The sequence below is a fragment of the Poeciliopsis prolifica genome, unplaced genomic scaffold (genome assembly GCF_027474105.1).
Source record: "Poeciliopsis prolifica strain line A6 unplaced genomic scaffold, Auburn_PproV2 SCAFFOLD103, whole genome shotgun sequence".
Taxonomy (NCBI): Eukaryota; Metazoa; Chordata; class Actinopteri; order Cyprinodontiformes; family Poeciliidae; genus Poeciliopsis; species Poeciliopsis prolifica.
Genome location: NW_026562478.1, coordinates 100,565 through 120,454, shown reverse-complemented (window position 1 = coordinate 120,454; position 19,890 = coordinate 100,565). Strand labels below are relative to the sequence as shown.

The 19,890-nt window shown below is 38.9% G+C and overlaps 1 protein-coding gene across 1 annotated transcript in view; it reads right to left on the bottom strand.

Annotated features, from left to right (window-relative positions):
• ppip5k1a (diphosphoinositol pentakisphosphate kinase 1a) overlaps positions 1–16,113 on the bottom strand; it is a 52,044-nt gene extending 35,931 nt beyond the window's left edge. Inside the window, exons 1-17 of the mRNA XM_055023534.1 lie at positions 16,021–16,113; positions 12,041–12,487; positions 10,794–10,989; positions 9,538–9,628; positions 9,360–9,445; positions 8,751–8,905; positions 7,793–7,894; positions 6,712–6,873; positions 6,474–6,595; positions 6,290–6,391; positions 5,451–5,537; positions 5,301–5,376; positions 5,104–5,213; positions 3,858–3,943; positions 3,220–3,345; positions 2,899–3,020; positions 1,614–1,796 (exon numbers count right to left, since the gene is read on the bottom strand). Of these exons, the coding sequence (XP_054879509.1) occupies positions 1,614–1,796; positions 2,899–3,020; positions 3,220–3,345; positions 3,858–3,943; positions 5,104–5,213; positions 5,301–5,376; positions 5,451–5,537; positions 6,290–6,391; positions 6,474–6,595; positions 6,712–6,873; positions 7,793–7,894; positions 8,751–8,905; positions 9,360–9,445; positions 9,538–9,628; positions 10,794–10,989; positions 12,041–12,166 (1,932 nt within the window). The 5' untranslated portion in view covers positions 12,167–12,487; positions 16,021–16,113. The remainder of the gene's footprint in view (positions 1–1,613; positions 1,797–2,898; positions 3,021–3,219; positions 3,346–3,857; positions 3,944–5,103; positions 5,214–5,300; positions 5,377–5,450; positions 5,538–6,289; positions 6,392–6,473; positions 6,596–6,711; positions 6,874–7,792; positions 7,895–8,750; positions 8,906–9,359; positions 9,446–9,537; positions 9,629–10,793; positions 10,990–12,040; positions 12,488–16,020) is intronic.
• Between the last annotated feature and the right edge of the window lie 3,777 nt (positions 16,114–19,890).

Genomic DNA, 19,890 nt, shown 5'->3' with positions numbered 1-19,890 from the left:
TGCCTGACATGAGCTTCCAGGTTGTGGAGAGGCAGGTTATTGGTCGGTAGTTGGGTGGGACTGGACCCTTTGATGGATCCTTCTGGATTAGGATTGTCCGCCCTTCAGTTAACCATTCAGGGTGAGTCCCACTTTGTAGCAGCTGGTTCATTGTGTATCTCTTTAGGCGGCTGGCCAAGGCTTGGAGCCTCTGTTTGGCAGTCTCGAGTGCTTCAGGTATGGGCATCTGCCTGTACTTTCTGGGTACTGGTCTTTTCATTGCACCCTTGTGGAGCTCTGACAGTTGGCTCACTTCCCTCCTTGTTACCTTGATTTTAGCCTCTAACCGTTTTTTCCATGGTGGGTATTGGGTCTCATGGTTGCTCTTATAGCCAAGTATCTCAAGGATCACTGATGCTGAGTTGTAGATCAGCTCATTGGTTTCTGTTATGGTGTTGGTAGGGATCGTTCTCAATGCTGCATTCACATTCTCAATGAGACTTTCAGATGGTACTTGGCGCCGGGGAGGCCTGGTTGTCATTCGGGTCATGATTCTCTCTCTCAGGTCAGCAGCTGTCTCGTTCAGCTCTGTTTCGCTCATTGGGGCAGTGTATCCCCTCACTGGGTGGGGACTTGTAGTTAAGTCCCCACAGTCCTGACATCCGGGTTCCTCCCTTTTGCCGTAGCATTTTGTTGTATCTCGTCAATCTCAAGTTGTGATAGCAGTTGTCGTTTGCGGATGTTGGAACACTGAGCTACTAGTTGTTTAGCGCTTAGTGTTGACTGGGGATGTCGAAGTAACCATTCCTTCCCCAGTCTTTGCATGTAACCTCTCTCACTAGGGTTACTTGAGTAGTAGCATTCCAACAGATCCACATTTTCATCTCTCGCCCATTTCCGTCTTGTTCCAGTACCCATTTGTCATCAAGGTGCTCTGGTTCCCCAACACCTGACGCAGACCTTGTTTGGCCGGGCGACGTCTGAGCCGGCATGTTATGCAACTTAGTATCTCTCATGGTATGAGGTAGGCAGTAGCTTGAAGGGTCTTGCCTAAGGACCCAGACTGGATTCGAACCCTGCCCTCTTGGGTGATATACTGATGCCTTATGTATTGAGCTATCCAGTCAGCTATATATATATATATATATATATATATATATATATATATATATATATTATATATATATATATATATATATATATATATATATAGTATCTTTAGCCATCAAATAAACTTAAATAGTGTATATTTGTGTTATTTTCATGCAGCTAGACAATATAAATGTCAGAGTTTTTTTAAATGTTTTCTTTAGATTTAGATCTCGTTCAGCCTACTTCATGTCAACCATATTGGGACAGTTTCTGCTCTGAAAGCATCAATTTTCTGGTGATGGTTGTGGCTTTTTTCACACTCTGACCATTTCCTTGTTGAAATGTTTCAGCTGCTGTTTAACCGTGATGTTTGTGGGAGTCATGGCGAGTTAAAAATAACGGGCTGAGGTGGAGACGCGGTCACGGTGTAGCTTCGAAACATGGAAACAAAACATGTTTTCTTTAACCAGCCACCACAGAAACAGCCTCTGTCAGGGCTGGAAACTTTAGTAGGGATGTACAACATGGCATGAAACTCATACCTGGTCGTAGTCCTCGTCGTTGAACTCGCGGTCCCGCTGCATTATCTCGTGCAGCCGGACCTTGACGCGGCGCTGGCAGCTGCTCAGCGAGTCGCTGTCGTTGTCCAGCAGCCCGTTCATGTTGGCGCTCTTCACCATTTGCACCAGGATGGGTGTCAGCTCCCCCTCCAGAGCCAGCAGGCCCTGCTCTCACACACACACACACACACACACATACGTACGAACACACACACACACGCGCACGCACACACGCACACACACACCACGCACACACACACACACACACACACACCACACACACACACACACACACACACACCACACACACACACACACACAATCTGTGTTTCTACACTGAGTGGAAAATGTTTCATTTTGTCTGAATCTCAGAATCTGTGCAGCTTAAACTGTTTGGGATCTGCAAAACTTCTGCTTCTATAAAATACAAAATAAAAAGTTTCAATGGTGCCACATGCAGGGCCGTTGCTAAACACAAATGCTTGGAGTTGGACCCACACTCTACTCTGGCCAAGTCCTGGAACAGGAATGATCATCGATTCTGTTTTTTCAGAGCAATTTTCTATATTTAGGGGAGGAAATTTCAGCTTCACTAAGGGAAAAGATTTGGAAAAAGAAATAATAATAATCTGACAATACCAACTTTCTTTCTCTAAATTTTGACTTTTTTCTCAGAATTTAGAATTTTTTTCTCAAAATTCTGACATTATACTCAAAATTGTGACTTTAATCACCAAATGTCAGGCTTCTGAGCTTAATCTCAAAATTGGCCCCAATCCTCTTCTGTAGATCTTATTGAAATGAGAAGACAAACAAAACCCAAATCAATAATATGTAACAATACAGAACTAGAACAAAATCACCAAGTTTCTGGCTTTGCAAAGGGAACAGACTCATATAAGCATGACACGCTTTGCTTTCCTCAGGAAAATTAATCAGGAGGAGATTATTTCCAGAGATTTCTAGAAAAGGTCTGGAAATCTGCAGATTAAAATATCAATCTGCTGATTAATCTTAATATTAATATTAAGTAAAAATATCAATCCTGCTTCTCTGGTCCCCAATTTCCAATCATCTGAATCCAAAAGAAATCTGAGTGAACATTTAGCTTTAGATGGTTCTCAGGAACCAACTGGAGGTTAAAGCGTTAAATGCAATTTGTAAAATGTTGGAAACTCAAATATTTTTTCACACCCAGAAACACAGTAAATAAAACTTATTGCTGGTTCATCATCAACGTGATCATTTGCTGAATATTACAGAATACCTTTGCGAAGGCAGCCGCCGTCATCTGCACCCGGCCTTCGTCCGACGCGTAGATCTTCAGGTCGTGTCTGTAGGTGCTGTGTAACCGTAACAACCCGCAGCCCGGAAACCCAGCATAGTCTCCTACATCAAACCAGCAGGAATGGCGTCAACAAACAAGGATGCTGCTTTCTGAACACAATGAGCTTTTTCACATTTTGTTTCTTCACAGGATTTTATTGGGATCTTCTGTGATGAAGCAACAGAAAACCGCCACCAGAAGTTTTTCATTAAGCAAATGTATTTTCTAATTCTGATTTATGTAATTTTAAGTAATTTTCACCTTGACCTCCAGGGTACATGCAGCGAAAGGCTCTGCCCAGTTCCTCCGCTTGCACCCGGCCAGCAGGAGTCAGCTCTCCTCCCCACTTCAGCACCAGCAGCAGAGACTGGCCTTCCTTACGCGTGTCTGAAACGGACCGAAAATTAAAAACTGATATGGACATAAACCGTAAAGCTGCAGGGTGTAACTATATTTAAAAAATGTTTATTTGTCAAAACTGATAACCTGTGAAAAAACAAAAGCTCCTTCACCTCCACCATGAGCTATGGCTGCAGTCAATATCCAATCAGAGTCAGGAGGCGGGTCTTAGTGCTGTCAATCAACCTTGTGAACATTAGTGGGCTAATGATGGAGAAACTCACCACTACAGGCAAACTGTTATTCACCATCATCCATGGCTATACCAACTTAGCATTCACAGGCTTGATTGACAGCACTAAGACACGCCTCGTGGCTCCGATTGGTTGTTTCTGGTTAGCACTGGGAGAAGGAGGAGAAGCTCGATTTGTTCACAGATCATCTGTCTCATGCCATACTGTCACAACATACTGACAGTTTCACCAAATATATAAAAACATATTGCTTATAAAAGTTGCAAACTGCAGGTTTAAATTAATGAACAAATAAAATGTGTGAACCTTCGTCTTCACTGGAGGTTTTCGGCTGCCCATGGGGCAGGTAAGTCAGCTGCACTTTCCTGTTGATCCCAGAGAAGTGACCATACCTTTAGAACCAGAAAAAGATAAAAATATAAAACTACTTCCAAAATTTCTCAAGCATTTTTGATTTGACTATCGTAGCTAATCAACATTAAAACTGTAAATTGGACCTATACAAATTATTTTAAGTGCAGAAATATTGAAACTTTAACTTTAGAGGCTCGGTTTCCACCAGCAGTGGTTAACTTGCTGGTGTTAACGCTGTCGTTTGTGGTTTATCCACCTTTTTCCTTCCACTTTCCTTTAACATACCATATTTCTGAACGATAAATCTCAAGTTTTTTTCATAATTTGGCTGGTTCTGCCACTCATGCATGTTTTTCCTCTTTGAAATCTTGGTTTTGACTATAAGCATTTGGCAATAAGTTAATGTCTCCAAGGTGACTGGAGAACAAGCCGTTTAAAATCTTCCCTATTTAATTTCCCTATTGGGATCATTAAATTACTTTTAAATTGAGTTAATTATTATGTCACGTTTCACGGCCACTGCGCCGTTACCCAGCAACCCTCCAGCAGGATTGGCCGGCTTTTGTTGTTGACTCACAATCCAGAAACCACTTGCTGCATTCCTGTTGGTTGTGCAGGAGGCTCTGCTAATGCTTTTCAAAAATGTACAGTTGTATAATTACACATCTGCTTGGAGCCATTTTCAGGATTCAAAGTGACAAGATGCCTGAAAACATCTCAAAAATCAAATTATCTAAAGATGATTTTGTTTAAAATTGTAATGAACATATTTTCCAAAGGCCATAAACGTATTCTAACCTGTTAACTGAAGAATAAGCGATTTTTAACCTGTGTTTTAGGAAAGCATGCATCATCTGTTACTGAACTCATCGCAGGCGTATCAGAAGAACTGCGACCTTGTAAAGATGGAATGGTTTCAATCACAATAGAAGGGACCAAGGTTTTTCATGAATCACTGCTATGACCTCACAGGTCTGCTTCCACTCTTTTCTCAGCAGATGTTTATTTTATAAACAGTGAGAAAACTGAGCAGCAAGCTTTTAAGGAAGTTTGAGGAGAACGAGAACAAAAACGTCCAACAAAAGCTGATTTATCACAGGCTGCAGCCATGCTTGTGCTTTTAATAACCTGCTAAGAAGTTGCCGTTTTCAGGACCTTCCAGGGAAATGAGGTTAATCATTAGACTTGCTTCACCTACATTTCTAAAACCGTCTTCAGCTGCTCCAGTTTGGACTTCTTCTCTTCGATCTCGCAGTCGTTGCGCTGCCCCAGTTCGATCAGTAGCAGCCGGGTGATGTCCAGCACCTCCTGTGAGACGGTCAGAGAGAGAAACCATCAGAGGAGCGGCCAGCGCTGACATTTCTGCACCTCAGACGTCAGGATCAACTGTGTCACCTGCAGCTGTTTCGGCCTCTTCAGTTTCAACTTTCCGGTTTTGTATCCTTCGTATTTTTCAAACAGATCAAAGAACCTGAAGGGAAACAAATGAACAGTTGGTCTTTCAATGTGGCGGTTAGTGATCGGGCTGCAGTGGGAAAAACTCACATGGGGTTGCGAACTTCCATCTTCATCTTCTGTTTGGGCGTTCTGTCTCCGTGACGGATAACGGCGATGACGGAGCGCAGCTCCATCCTGGCCAGTTTCAGAGTAAATTCATGAAAACATTTAAGCCACAGTAGCTTCGTCTTATTACAAATGTGAGCAAAACCTTTTTTAAAAAACAAAACAATGCAATTTCATATTTGTGGTGTTCCCATTAAATAAGAGACATGAATAAACTTATTCAGATGATAAGTCATTAAAATTTAATACGAGTGTTCATCATAGACAATCTATGATGACATATTATGGCCATTGTAGATAGAAAACAAAACTCAGAAAAGTTTAGATTAAACTAAGAATTTCTTTTAAAAAAGAAAACACTTTGTCATTGTAGCCATCAGACAAGACGTCAGCGTCTTCAGGCGTTGGAACGACACACCTCTGATATTTGGGAGAAATTAGTTTTGTTTGCAACCTTTCAGGAAAATTTTAGTCTGCAATTTATTTAGTTTTTTATTTTTTACAGCCATGGATTCAACACTTTCCAATGAGAAACTAAACTTTTATGATCTTTGCTATGCTGTCAGGCCTCTGATTTTCAAGGAAGCCATTGCCAACAAATAAGCTGCTGGAAAACAAACCGACGTGATGCGAAATAAGTTTTCATTGCAGTTCTGCAAAATGTACTGAAAAACCATCTTGTTCTACACAAAAACATTTTGCTTCTTCAAAACCGACATGTTTCCAGTAAGAAAATGTATTTTTGTCATTTCAATTTGCACAGTTTTAAGATAACCGGAAACACAGCCAGTGATGAGGCGAGTCCATTAATCGGGTCTTACATGGTTCCTGAAGTGGTGGGAACAATCGGGATGTCCTCTGCCTCCGTCGGGATCGACCAGGGAATCTGGAACTGAGGCGCCAACTCTCGCATCACGATGTTCCTGAGACATTTCATCAACACCAAAAGCTCAAATAAACACTCAGAAATGTTGAAAAGGGCAGGTGAGAGAGAAAAGCCGGTACCCGAGGATCTTGGCGCAGTCGTCGTAGTATTTCATCGAGTTCTTGACGAAGCTGAAACCGTTCACGTCACAAACGTAGGAGCGTCCGTTGGCTCGGAGCAGGTCGAAGCCGCACACCGTTTGCTGCGGAGGAAGAACAAGAGTAAACACAGATTAGGGCTGAAACTAATGGTTATCTTAATAATCAATTATTTTGATTGAAAATAAATAGCCAAACTCTGCAGTGGAAGCCGGTGTACCTTGAACGCCAAGCAGACTTTCCGGGCCACCAGTTTTTCCATGGCCGAGAGCATGACGGGGTAACGGACCTCCTTCCCCTCGCTGTCGCGCTCCACCTTCCCGTCCAGCGCCGGAGACTTCCGGGCCTCGGCGTGGGCGTAGTCCGGCCCGACGGTGTACACCTGCAGTCCGACACAAACCCCCAGCAGAACCAGCAGTCCTGTTACATCAGAGCTCCAAGTCCAACCAGAAAACTACGACCCGTTTATCTGCTGCAAAACTCATGAAGATCAGAACGTTCTGTGTGGCGGTTCTGTTGTGAGGTTGACAGTAGTTGATATGTGGCAACAGGGCCTACGATTAGAAATCCTCAAGTCCTACCTCACAAGATTCATGTAAATACATAAAAACATTATAAATTAGCTGTAGTCTGTGATTTAAACACAAATGTGAAGAGAAATCTATGTGAACAACCAATTAATAAGTGAATGCAAAAGATATGAGAGATTTGTTTTGCTTTAACCAGGTGAAGCTAAAACTTATAAAGACAAAGTACTTTCTAATAAGCATACATATTTTTTATGTAGTTTTGGCTCTGATTTAGTCTGGATACACCTGTTAATTGCTAAATTAGTTCATGAATATTTCATTAGTCGATTAATCACAATTAATTGCTTCAGCCCCAGTTTCCACCTTCACTGATGCAAGGAGGCCATTTTGGATCTCAAAGTCCATATCTGAAAAATGTCCGATCTAAATAATCCATGAAATTATTAAAATCCTTTTATTTATCTTATTTTTCTGAATGTGATGCGTGAATGCAAACTTCTGGCCGGGTCTGCAGAAGTCTGGTTATTCACACACAGAAACATGTCGGCCATCATCAGTGACGTTCCATGTGAAACACGCAGTGCAGAGCCGGCCTCCGTTCTGCTGCAGCTCCACTCCTGACAGCTTCCTGGGACTGGCGCCATTTGTCTCATTTTAAGGCCTTTTGTTTGTTTCTAAATGGTTAAATGGACCAGGTCTGAGAGTGAGCAATCTATGTTTATATGAAATAACTGCACTCCGCTGACATATCTCAGCGAGTTTTGTCCAAACCTTAACATCCGTTCCGTCAGTTGGCATGAACTCTTCGTAAATGTAGGAGCCAGTCTTCCTCACGCTGCTCTCTGGAGAGTAGACGCTGCTCCGGCTCCCGATCTGCACAAAGCAGAAACCAAATCAGTTCTTCTTCTTCTCTTTTCACACAACTTCTTTTAGAAACCGAGACGCTGGTTTAACTAAAATGTAAAAACTTGTATTCATTTGTAAAAAGAGCTGCAGGCTAAAATTACAGCAAATGTCCCAGAGGATGAAAAAAGCCGTAAAACGCAACACAGAAGCGATAGGAGTGCTCTTATTTTGAAATATTTAGAATTTTCTGACTGGAAAATGTGTGGAGACAAAATCTTACATAGAGAGAAGAAATCTTTTCTGACTCCTGATCAGCTTGTTGCATTTTTAAGAATCTGTTTTCTTTCATCTCTCCTCAACAGACGCATTTCCATAAAAGAAACTTTTTTTTGTAGTTTGGCTCAGTTACTGATCTGAATGGGTTTTTTGACTGTACATCAACCAATTAATCACAAAAAAAAAAAATCTAATTTATCGTTCCAGCTCAAAATTTTTATTTCTCTTCTTCTGTATTATTTATTTTTTATTTACGGAAGGAGGCCCCCAGATGGTCAGACCGATCTGAGGGCCACTGGAAAAAAAAATGTCAGAAAATATTTTTTTCAGTGGCTCAGAAAAGGTTAAGTAAGAAGAAAAATCTGCGGTCCAGAAAAAAAACAAAAAAAAGTAATAATTCTGACTGATGGGCGCCAGCAGCAACCAATAATAATAATTTAAAATATAGATATATTTATATATTATAGTTATATTCTTGACTTTGAAAGCACTTAATTAAAGTCACACTGGAAGTCTGCGTATAATAAGAAAGAGGAATGTTTGCTGCCCGTATTTTGGTCAGACCGATCTGAATTACTAAACAAGTCATGAATGTGGAGGTCACGACCTTTCTGAAGAGTCTCTGGCTGCCGCCGCCTGCTGATGTGGGGTAGTAGATGTAGACGTTGTGGTCCTCAGCACAAACGGGCTTTTCCACAAAAGGTTTCTGGAAGATTTCCCCGTTCACCTCCACATGGTCCTCCCCTTCCACCAGGTTACACTCTGAACACACACACACACGCACACACGCACGCACACACATTAGGCTGTACGATATGGCTGAAAAACTTTTCATGATTAGGCCCGTCACAAAAACAAATGTTGCTGGACGATAAGAAGAGTTAGTTGATTCCAACACTAGCAGTGAGAGAATATTCTATGGATATTGATCTATAGTGATCTGTCATTATTGATTTATTGTCTGGCCGAACACACACAGAATACACTGAGCCTGCGGCGTTCACTGCTGAGGCCTGAGAAGAAGCTCTCCTAAACACGTAAAACATCTGATCCGAGTGCCAGAACCTTTATGTCACAGAACCTAATGAGGGAAACTCATCCCTGCAGAAAATCCAGCACTATATTTATCCCATAGCTGCCACAGAACCAGAACCCGGCTGAATAAATGATGCCTGATACAATAAGTTCAGAGCACAAACGGGAATATGAGGCTGACCTTCTGGTTTATCTGGGTCGCGGTTCAGCACAGCGTAACGCGGCAGCTCGATCCCCTCCTCCTGTATGATCCGATACACTTCTCTCCTGGAAAACACACAAAAAAAACCCTGATGATAAATAAAAGGCACCAATAGATGTTTGTTTTGTTGGAGCCTGGAAGGGAGAGGTAGATGCACCTGTCCTGAATGTAGTACTGCATGTTCAGGTCGTTGATGAGCAGAGGGCTCCTCAGTTTGGCGTAGCTCACCGCCTTGTCCAGAGGGAATCCTACAAAAAGGAGACACAAAAGAAACATTTTTAAACCTTTAAGATGGGGAAACTTATTAATTAAAGCTGCATTGTAACTTACGGAAAAAATATATATTCTTTTACATATTTGTAGAAACTGTCGGTATGGTAGAAGACAGATAATCTGAAAAATTTTTGCTCTTCTGCCTTCTCTCAGTACTAACTAGAAACAACCAATCAGAGTGAGGAGGCGGGTCTTAGTCAATCACCATCTTGTGCGGCATTGCTTGTTCCCTCTCCACTCCCCCCGTCAGCAGATCTTATGCTAGTGCTAACACCAGTTAGCACAGCTACTGATGATGTTGGAAAAACGGTTTTCCTGCCTCTGATGATTGACAGCGCTAAGACCCGCCTCCTGGTTCTGATTGGTTGTTTTTGGTACATTTTCTCAGACGGCGTCAGCAGCTCAGGAAGAAGGTGGAGCAAATCCATCGCTTCACAGTTCATCTGTCTCATATTTTTTACAAATTTGTACAAAAAAACCGCAACATACTTTTGACAAAAGTTACATACTGCAGTTTTAAAGACATTATCTAAAGTTGATTGATTTTATTGATCGACTAATAACTAACTGATAACATAAATTTTTCACAATATGCTGAATTAAGCGATTTTAATATTATTTTGTGTCAGCTGCATTAAACACTGCCTTAATAATCAAACAAATTGTGGTTTTCTCACATTATTAATATTAGTCATGTAACAAAAAAAGAAGCTTTTAGGTTGTTGAATAGAAAAATAGAAGCTAAAAGAATTAAATATGTGAAAAGCTTCATTCCCCATAAACAGATATTAACACAGTATTGTCTGTGGTTGCTCCTGAAGGAAAGTTAACACTTTGCTCCATGAAGTACATTAACTCACCTCAGCCCTCAAAATGAACAGTGCCAATTAACGTCATGTTTTTTTTAAGGATGACCAGCAGCAACCAAACTACAATACTAGGACTAAACGGACGTTGTTAGTTAATCGACTGGAACTAATTTTAAATTGATAGTTAATCATAAGTTGATTAATTTCTTGCATCCGTAGAGGAAACACAAGCATTCAGACAAATATCAGCAGACAGTGCAGATTAAACATGCATGATTTGCATGTTGACCAGTTTGTCAGTATGCATGCACTGTGGTGGGAGGGGTGGCACCTTTGGAGTGGAAGGAGATGAGGCAGTCGCACAGCGGCCATTTGTCCACAGGCTCGTTGAGGATGGTGTCCTCTGGGAAGATGACCACGGTGATGTACTCGAACCGGCACAGCCTCTCCAGAATCTGGGTCATTGGCTTGGACTTGGACTTTTTCATCATGCAACAGATCCCCACCACAATCTGTCGCTCCGGGGGCTGAGCGGGGCGGAAACAGATCAACTCAGAAGGCCTCAGCTTTCAGTGTATTTATTTTATTATTGCTGGAGCATATTGTTCTTAAAACACGATAATTAGAAATATCAAATCTGCAAAAAGAAGACATTGATTCAGTGCAGAAAACAATAAAGAGCAGTGACCTATTTTCAGTTTTCTGGCAGAAGCAATGACATTATTCAGTTAACAGGCTTCCGGAAGAAAAACAGATATGAGGCTTTTTCCACATCATCATCTTTTGTTTTACACTGCAGCCATCTCCTTTTCGGGCGTCTGCAGCTGAAAATAAAATCTAAATCTCCTCCAGCCCAAGCAAACGGTTAAAATCACTGAAATAAGTTCTGAACTTTTTTCAGTTTCATAGTCTTTGAGCATAATTCATAACCTTTCACAACATCTTTGAATGGCGCTAAACTGGAGCCATGAAGTAAAAAAAAAAATCTGAAACTGGGGGAAAAAAACCCCAACAAAATATGAAAAAAAAAAAAACTGGAAAAAAACAGCGCAAAATTTTATTTAGGGTCAGTTTTTTAAACAAACCTTTGTTTTGACACAGGAGCTTCTTTTAAGTCAATAATTTCTTTATATTGAGCAATAATTGCTCGTTTAATTGTCAAATTATTTCATTTATAAAAATATTTTTTATATATATTATAAGTTTAATAACCTTAAAATGGATCTGTAATTTTTCAACATCAAGAAATTATTTACTGAAATAATAATCTGTCTCGCAGAAAATTTATTTTTAATTTAGTTTTGTCTCATTGTAACTGTATTGACATATTTGCATTAGAAACTAGAAAAAAAATACTTTTTAGGATTTGGTGTTTTTGGTGCCCATTGCAGCACTTAGGCTGCATAATTACTGACCTTATTAGTATTTATTTACATTTATATGTTTATTAGCATGTGTGAATTTTATGAATTCAGGTTTGAGACTTTACCTTGAACTTGCCCCTCAGGGACAACTAAAGCTAACTGAATGTAGTGATTTTAAATAAGGAAACTCTAAAATCAGAAGCGAGACGCTCACCGTGTCCTCGTCGTCCTCATACAGGTCCATGTCTGTCCTCATGCTGTCCTCCTGCACCTCGCTGTCATCGTCCTCGCAGCCCACGAAGAATATGGGAGCGCCACGCTGGCTCTCGGGCTCTGACATCACAGTCTCCCACGGCTGCTCTTAGCATCCCACCGCGCCATCAGACACCAGCAAACGGCCGGAGCGGGCCGCCGATGGGAGGGCCCGAGGCCTGCGGTGAGGGACGAGGACCCCGCTGCTTCGACTGCAAGCAGAGGCAGATCAAGGTGGCAAGACAGAAAGGACGGGACTAAATGAAGAGAGAGGCTGCAGGGTTGCTTCGTCTTTTATTTTCTAGTATTGGTTCAGCTGATTGTGATTTTGTTTGGCCGAATATTCAGCAACAAGCTCCAGTTACACGACTGTAGTTCTTTCCTCCATTTGCAGAAACGATGGGCAGTCCTGCATGAACACCAAAAACAATGAAAAACATTATAAATACAGACATACATCATGTTTCTTTTTTTCACCTTAGTATCTAATACCATCATAATCAATCATATGATAAATTAAAACAAGCTCAATAATTTCCATCTGCACGGTTTATCGTTTTCCTCATAAGCAGTTATGAGTCACGGAAGAAAAACGTGAAACTGCTGCAACGCCAGTTACTGAGGAGGTTGTTGCTAGGTAACTGAAGTTTTAATTTAACTTATTGATTTATTGTCCAGCCCTAATTAAACAAAAAGAAACTAAAACTCTTTAGTTGCATCCCTTTTTGGTTACTGGCAACATGGAGACATCAGACTCATAATGAGATGTTTAGAGTTATAAAAATGCTCCTGCTGTTCTGTAGACATGTAAACATGAAGGAAAGACTAATAAAGAGCCCAGAGTCTTCAGATTTTAACTACCTGATGATTAGCAGCTTAAAGACAGGAAAGTCAGCAGACAGACCTGATTATTGTTTTGTGACATGTTACAACACTCACATATCAGGAGATTGCAGACTGGCTTTGCAGCAGTGAACATTACTGTTACTGAACTCAGCTCAACACAGCTGAGATAATAAAACAACCCTTCTGGGACGTCAATGCTGAGGAAAACAAACATGGCTGCCAAAAAAAGACCAAGATCCCCCTGAAGAATTTTGTTGTTTGTCTGAAACCACATCGATTTAATATCAATTATGTCTCATTTCCAGTGAAAAAAAAAGTCCAACATTTAACAATGCAACTTAGAACTGCTTATAATTTTTATTTAAGGCTATTTTGCTAACATTTGTTACCAACTAGTTTTACTTTGTTACTTTTGTCTTGACCTCTAAAGGTGATCAGATGTTCTTACATGTTAAGCCATAAGCACAAACACAGTACAAGGTGCCTTTGCAGCCTTGGCTCCTAAACTAAGCTTTATATATTGTGAATCTTAATTTTGGTTTTTTCAATTAAAAATGATCAACTTATTTTCATTATGTCTCACTAAACATGCAATATTTCAATGCAGAAGTAGAAAATATAAAGTTTTAGGTTGTTAAAAACTACCAATTTACCAAAACAAAGTTTCTTTTTGGATTAAATATTTTCTATTTTTGGTGTAGAAATGTTTATTCCCACCAACAAGAACAAGTTTCCTTTAAAGCCCTTTAACCAAACTTAATGGATATATGAGAAACAAAAAACCATGGTTAAAAAATAAAAATATGTTGCGTAGTACCAAACATTTTCCTAATCACCATTTCAAAGCTTTTGGACATTAGACCATTAATACAAACCACTATAAGAGATCGTTCCTGCCAACAGCTATCACTGTAGCAATAACTCTGGAGAAATTAAATTAACACGAGTTACAACATTTATTTTCCCTTTAATTGATTTTTGAATCTGAATGCCTGAAAGACTGTGCGTTTCGTATCAGTCAATATGAATAATTGTTGATATCAATAACTAATTCATTAGGATTTTACTGCCAAATAGGTGGCAGGATCTTTACTGTTTCATCCAGTTTTCACTCCCTGATGTTATTTTTTTGTTTTTAAGCAGTTATGAGGCACAGAGAAAAAACCTGAAACTGTTGCAACGCCAGTAACTGAGGAGGTTGTTGCTAGGTAACCAAAGAGTGGGTGAGTTAGTGAACACCACCAAAAATCAGTGAATTTATAGAATATTCTATCATCCGTTAATATTGATTGTGTGTATCGCGATACATATTGTAATTGATTTATTGTTCGGTTCTAACTGAATGTAATTTGAAGTTACATTTCATTCAGATTTTGGTTTATTTTTAAACTAGACAACCCAGGAGGATTGATTACTGACTTCACAGTCAAACGTAGACAGTCAAGTTTTTTTACGTCACTTTTATTTTTGCTATGAAAAGGAGCCAGGGCGATTTAACAACAGCTAAATATAGAACAGTAATTTTCTAAGGAGTCTATTGTATGAAAATGTGGCTCTCACCCAGCAGGAAGACTCTCAGGGTCATTTTAGTTGGTTTCATAAACTCTCACATTCAATGAGGCCGGATCTGAACTACTGTTAATGGAAATTTAAAAAAAACAGCTATTATCTAAAATAAAGAACAGTTTTTAGTTAGTAGGGGAAAAAATGTAAGTGACTTTTCAGTGGTTGCTCTTTGACCACCCAAAATCAGTCACTAATTACCTTTTTAGCTGCCTGGCCTTTAAAGATCCGGCTTCAGTCACTGATACTTAACTTGACCTTGACTCCTGGATTTTATGTCTGCTTGACTGCATTCATTTCTATACCTGAACATAAACTAGATTGTTTTGAGATCACTTTTAATGTGAATTTGTGGCCTATAAATAAAGTGAAACAATTTGATTTTGTTATTTTGATATAATACTATTACATGGTTAACACAGCACTGGATGCACCAGTGCAACTCAGGTGCAAAGTTGTTGTTGTTGTTGTTTTTAAATCACTGTCTATTAAGGGAATATTGATTTGTAAAAGATTAAATAACCAAATAAACACAAAGTTATTTGAATTTGAAGCAGAATTGCACAAGATGTGTAATATATCTGAAGTAATTTTCCATAACCTATCAAGTCTATTATAAAGTTCATGTGTCTCTGATGCCAGGAAGAAAGTCCTCAGTTTTTTTTTTTTTTTTTTTTTTTTATTAAACTCTGGTCATAATTTACAAATAAATCATAGCATATTAGGAAAACAAGCATTTTGTAATATTACTGAATATTGTAAATAAATTGACTCCCTGCCCTAGTTATTTATTTATTCTATAATAAATTAGCAAAAATAATTATATTGTAGGAATTTAGTAGTTCACAGGAAACAAAAATAGATTATGAAAAGGAGTAAATGGAAATATGAATCATTTAGTCTTCATTCAAATTAGTTAATAACTACCAAATTAATGATACTTGTCCTAAGCTGTTAATTGACTGTGTACGAGTGTCGAAGTAATTAAAAAGGACTTTAGTCGCGTAAAGAATGAAATTTCAATGAGTTGAAGGGGAAGCGCCATTCATCTGGCTCTACATTAATGGGCCTGACACCTTTACCTGTGCAAGAAATGACGTTAAGGTGACGGATTAAATTAAATATGAGAGAACAGTTTTTAGCACGGGAATATTAATGCAATGCAGTCGATATTATTACTACAGAAACACATTAATTTACGCAACGAACATCGGAACGCAACTTGACTTTACACTGTTGTAAATAAAAGAAAACATAATTTAAAACTGTCATTGTGAATTTAAATGCCACCTTCATTGTTTCTCGTTTTGGAAGCAGCTGTCCTGCGCTAACGTTAATGTTGACGACATATTTTAGCTGCTGTTAGCTTGCATTAGCATTCGACTAGCCGCTAATTCGGCAACGTAAACAGGTCTCCCGCTGCCCTCACGTCAGAATTTAACGCCAATACGACATGATTCCGCAGATATCAACCCTTATCGCTTCCCATTTATTACCTTTCATCAGCAACAGGAGGTAAAATATTAAACTTACGGTGCCATAAAAAGGTCTTTTGCTACTGCTGCTGCTGCTGCTTTGGAACGCTCGACTCGCTGTTGTTGACAGTTTGCATGAAGCCAATTTGACAGATGGATGATTGACGTCTGAAGCAGCCAATTAGGAAGAAGTTTTGTTTGAGAAGGCGTGGCTAAAACCCAGCGGGGCCAATAACAAATGGCCAAGGCCAGTGGGAGAACGTCGGCACCGCCTACAGGTGAAAACGAGGATTACATCTTCTTTTCAATAAAACCATGCAAATATAGCAGCTAAAATAGGATAAATAATAATTTAATGTTAAGAACTGAAATAACAGATAGAATAATAATTGCTTGTTATTGCATAAAAACTTCAGTTTCACTAAAAAAACATCAAATTTCGTATTTTTTGTCAAGTTTCTAAATATCGTATCACACTTGACATAAGACAAAACTAAAAGGGTATTTTTCCTAGATAGTACAGACCAAAAATACTGGGTATTAGTAATGACTACTGTCACTACTGTAGTAATAACTACAGTAGTGACAGTAGTTTTTTTTTTTGTTTTTTTTTTTTTTTGCAGTTACTGATACTAAAATCCAGATTTGCGGTGTGATCTTGTCTCCATACAGCAGGACGATCTGCTGCTGCTGCATGAAGTGCCAAAGCTGATGTCTTCGCCGTGATGATGCATGTCTGCAGAAGGCTGTTATTGGGGCTATGAAAGGGGCATTCTGGTTTACAAGGCTCTTCTGTGCATAAGCTGAACATGAGGGGTAGGCGCTGGGCGGGACTGCTCACACAAATACCATAACTGTGAAAATAAAAACAGTAGAACGTGCAGTTTACCTCTGCAGAGGACAAACTGCACTGTCTGCAGTGAAGATGAAGCTTCTCTGCTTTCTTTATTTGTTAAAGTTATTGACTTTCAATAATTTGAAAGTCAGAGCAGGACAGGAGTTATTGTTTTGAAAACAGTTCTGGCCTTTGCTTTTGGACTCGGCTGCCGTCTCTTCAGGAGGCGGCAGACATACAGTTTCCATTGCTTTTGGCTCAGATGACCGTGTCGTACCACCGTCCCCCCCTGCTAACAGACATATTCCTGCAGCATGATGCTGCCGTCCACAATTCATGAAAAATACTGCATTATTTTCAAAACATTTTATATCAAAGCCTGTTTTAATTTAAAACTTAATGGAATATGAAAACGTATGCACACTTTCATGTTTTGTCACATTGAAACCACAAACCTGAAGAACCAAATATAATTTGCATTTATATTTGTGTAGTTTACTCAATTATTTAAAATTGTTGAGAAACTGCCATTTTGTAAAAAAAAAAAAAAACAACTATACATTTGACACACGTTACAAAGTAATTAGTTTGCACTTTTATGTGGTACAAAAGTCCCAACTGGCAGAGATGGGCTGAATTTGTTTGGCAAAGAATAATGCGTAAAATGTCAGTGTTTGTGTACAAAGCTGATAGGAAGAGACCCCATTTGTTTCTGTAACTGCAGTGAACGGAGGTTCAACAGATGGAAATTCACGGTAGGCTTTTATTTTTAATTTGGAAAAAATCCCACATAATACTTTCCCTAAACTTCATAATTATGCTGTTTTGGAGTAATCTATTTTGCATGTTTTTATTCTTCTACTTGGGTTCCATCTGCTTCTAAAAAAAAAAAAACAACCCAAAAAAAAAAACCATCCAGTTGTTTTTTTGTCAAGAAGTTAATGTGTTTTCTGGTGCCTGGAAAATGAGCCATTTCCAAACCCTTCTGATTGTTTCGTCACATTGTATGAGCACAGCGCCGTTACCTAGAAACCCCAGCACATCACTTAGCAACCCAAGTGGTTTGGTTTGGTTTACAATGGCTGCTAGAAAACTGCTGGAAAAGTGTTTTTTAGTTGACTTGCCGTTCAGAAACCTCTTGCTACGTTCTTGTTAGTTGCGCGGGAGGCTCCAATTCTGCTTTTCAAAGATGTGCAGTTGTATAATTGCAGATGTGTCCTTTGAGTGAGGGGGGCGTCGCCAGAAACAGCTTATTAGAGTTTAAAGAGCAGGAGGTCCTAAAACAAATAATTTTGAAAGGATCCAAGTAAAATCTCATTTCTTGGAAGAATGATTTTGTGTAAAAAATGAGTAACGAATATCTTTTGTATCTCCCATAAAATTATTCTAACCTGTTCAATTAAGCATATGTCAAATTTAAATCTCAATGTCCATTTTCATCTTCTTTACTTTTTTATATGAATGTACTTGTGTCTTTAGTAAAGGTGATGATGGTAATGAATAGTTTTCCAAGGGTCTGTAAATACGGCTAATGAAGCTATTGAGAGTGATCCTCAGCTGCTGAAACACAAACAGTCAAACCCTCGTTAACCTTCCTGTTTCTCTGAATTCGGCCTTTCAAACAGATTGGCTTTGTTGACAGAAAATTCCTCCAGTTTGTCAAACGGTTCAGTCATTTCACCCGACCTCAACTCCAGTGTAAACACCGTGGCTGGGGGACACACCTTATTCCAAAATATCACCAAAAAGAGGGGTGGGGAAATCTAAATATGGCGAGGAAACTTTGAACAACTTTGAACAGATGGAGACATAATCTAACTGTACACAGACTCCATAAAAGGGTCACTCAGTTGGGCTTAAATTCACTGATTAGCTTTTAAAATGCATCATTCTCCTGATTCCTGAATAAGGAGCTAAATTAGGGTCATAAAGTTTGTTCACAAAAAAAAAATTAACTGAGAAGAAAACTTGAATCTGACAGGTATTTTTGAACTTTTTTTCAGTTTCAAAATGTATTTTTCAGCTTCAAAATGTTTGACAACCTGCATTTTTTTTCAGTTTCAAATCTTTTTTTTTTTTCTTTTAAACAAACTTTATGGCCCCAATGTAGCTCCATACCTGAGTCCAGCATCCTCACACATTATGAAGGTTGGAGCAGCGTTTTATAGAAACAACAGAAGTCCAGTGTGTGTTCCTGCTGATTAAATAAGCCCTGGCTCGCTTGATGCCACTTAAACTGAACAAACTCCAGTCTTTGGGTAATTAGGGTTCATTTGTTGCTGCGGCGACACAGTTGTAAAGCCCATGAACTTGCTGTAATTACCATTTCCTGTCCTGCCTTTGCTCAGTACAACTGGACTGAAAGAGCAGCTTTGTGTCCTCTTTTGGGAACTATTTTCTCTATTTGAAGACAGAAAGAAAGTTGAAAAGGAGAAGAATGATAGCTTCCTATCTGAGAAGGTTTTGGCCAAATCATCATCCGTCATTTCTGCAGAATTTGATTTGGCCACTTTGCCATTTAGAGTCAGGAAACAGAAGCTACAAATGAGAAGAAACAGCTGGAAGTGAAAAGAGATGATTATATAACAGACTAACTCCCCATCAAAACCTTATAACTGCAACTTTTTACCGCTTTTCTGCACACAAAAAAACTAAAATTAAGGCAAATATCCTCCTTCCCTTTCAAAATAAAACAGCATGGTTTTCCATGTTTTCTCTGTGTTGTGTTGTGGTGAACAGTCATGAAATGACACAAATGCTGCTGCCAGCAAAGAAGTGAATATAAGATGCTTAATTACCCTGCAGATAAAAAAATAAATAAATTTGACAAAAATCAAACAACGTAGGAAAATATGAAAATAAAAGCCCTGAAGCTGCTGGTTTTATTTTATCATTATTATTTTTATTCACTTCTTTTTTTTTATTATACTTTAAAAACAACCATTTTTAATGTTTAATTTTATTATTACATTTCATTTGTATTTTTGTAAGAATTGAATTAGTTTTAACTTCTATTATTAATCTTATTATTTTTGCTTCGTTTTAGTAGAAACGATTTTGAGATCAAATGAAATAATTTTTACATATATTAAT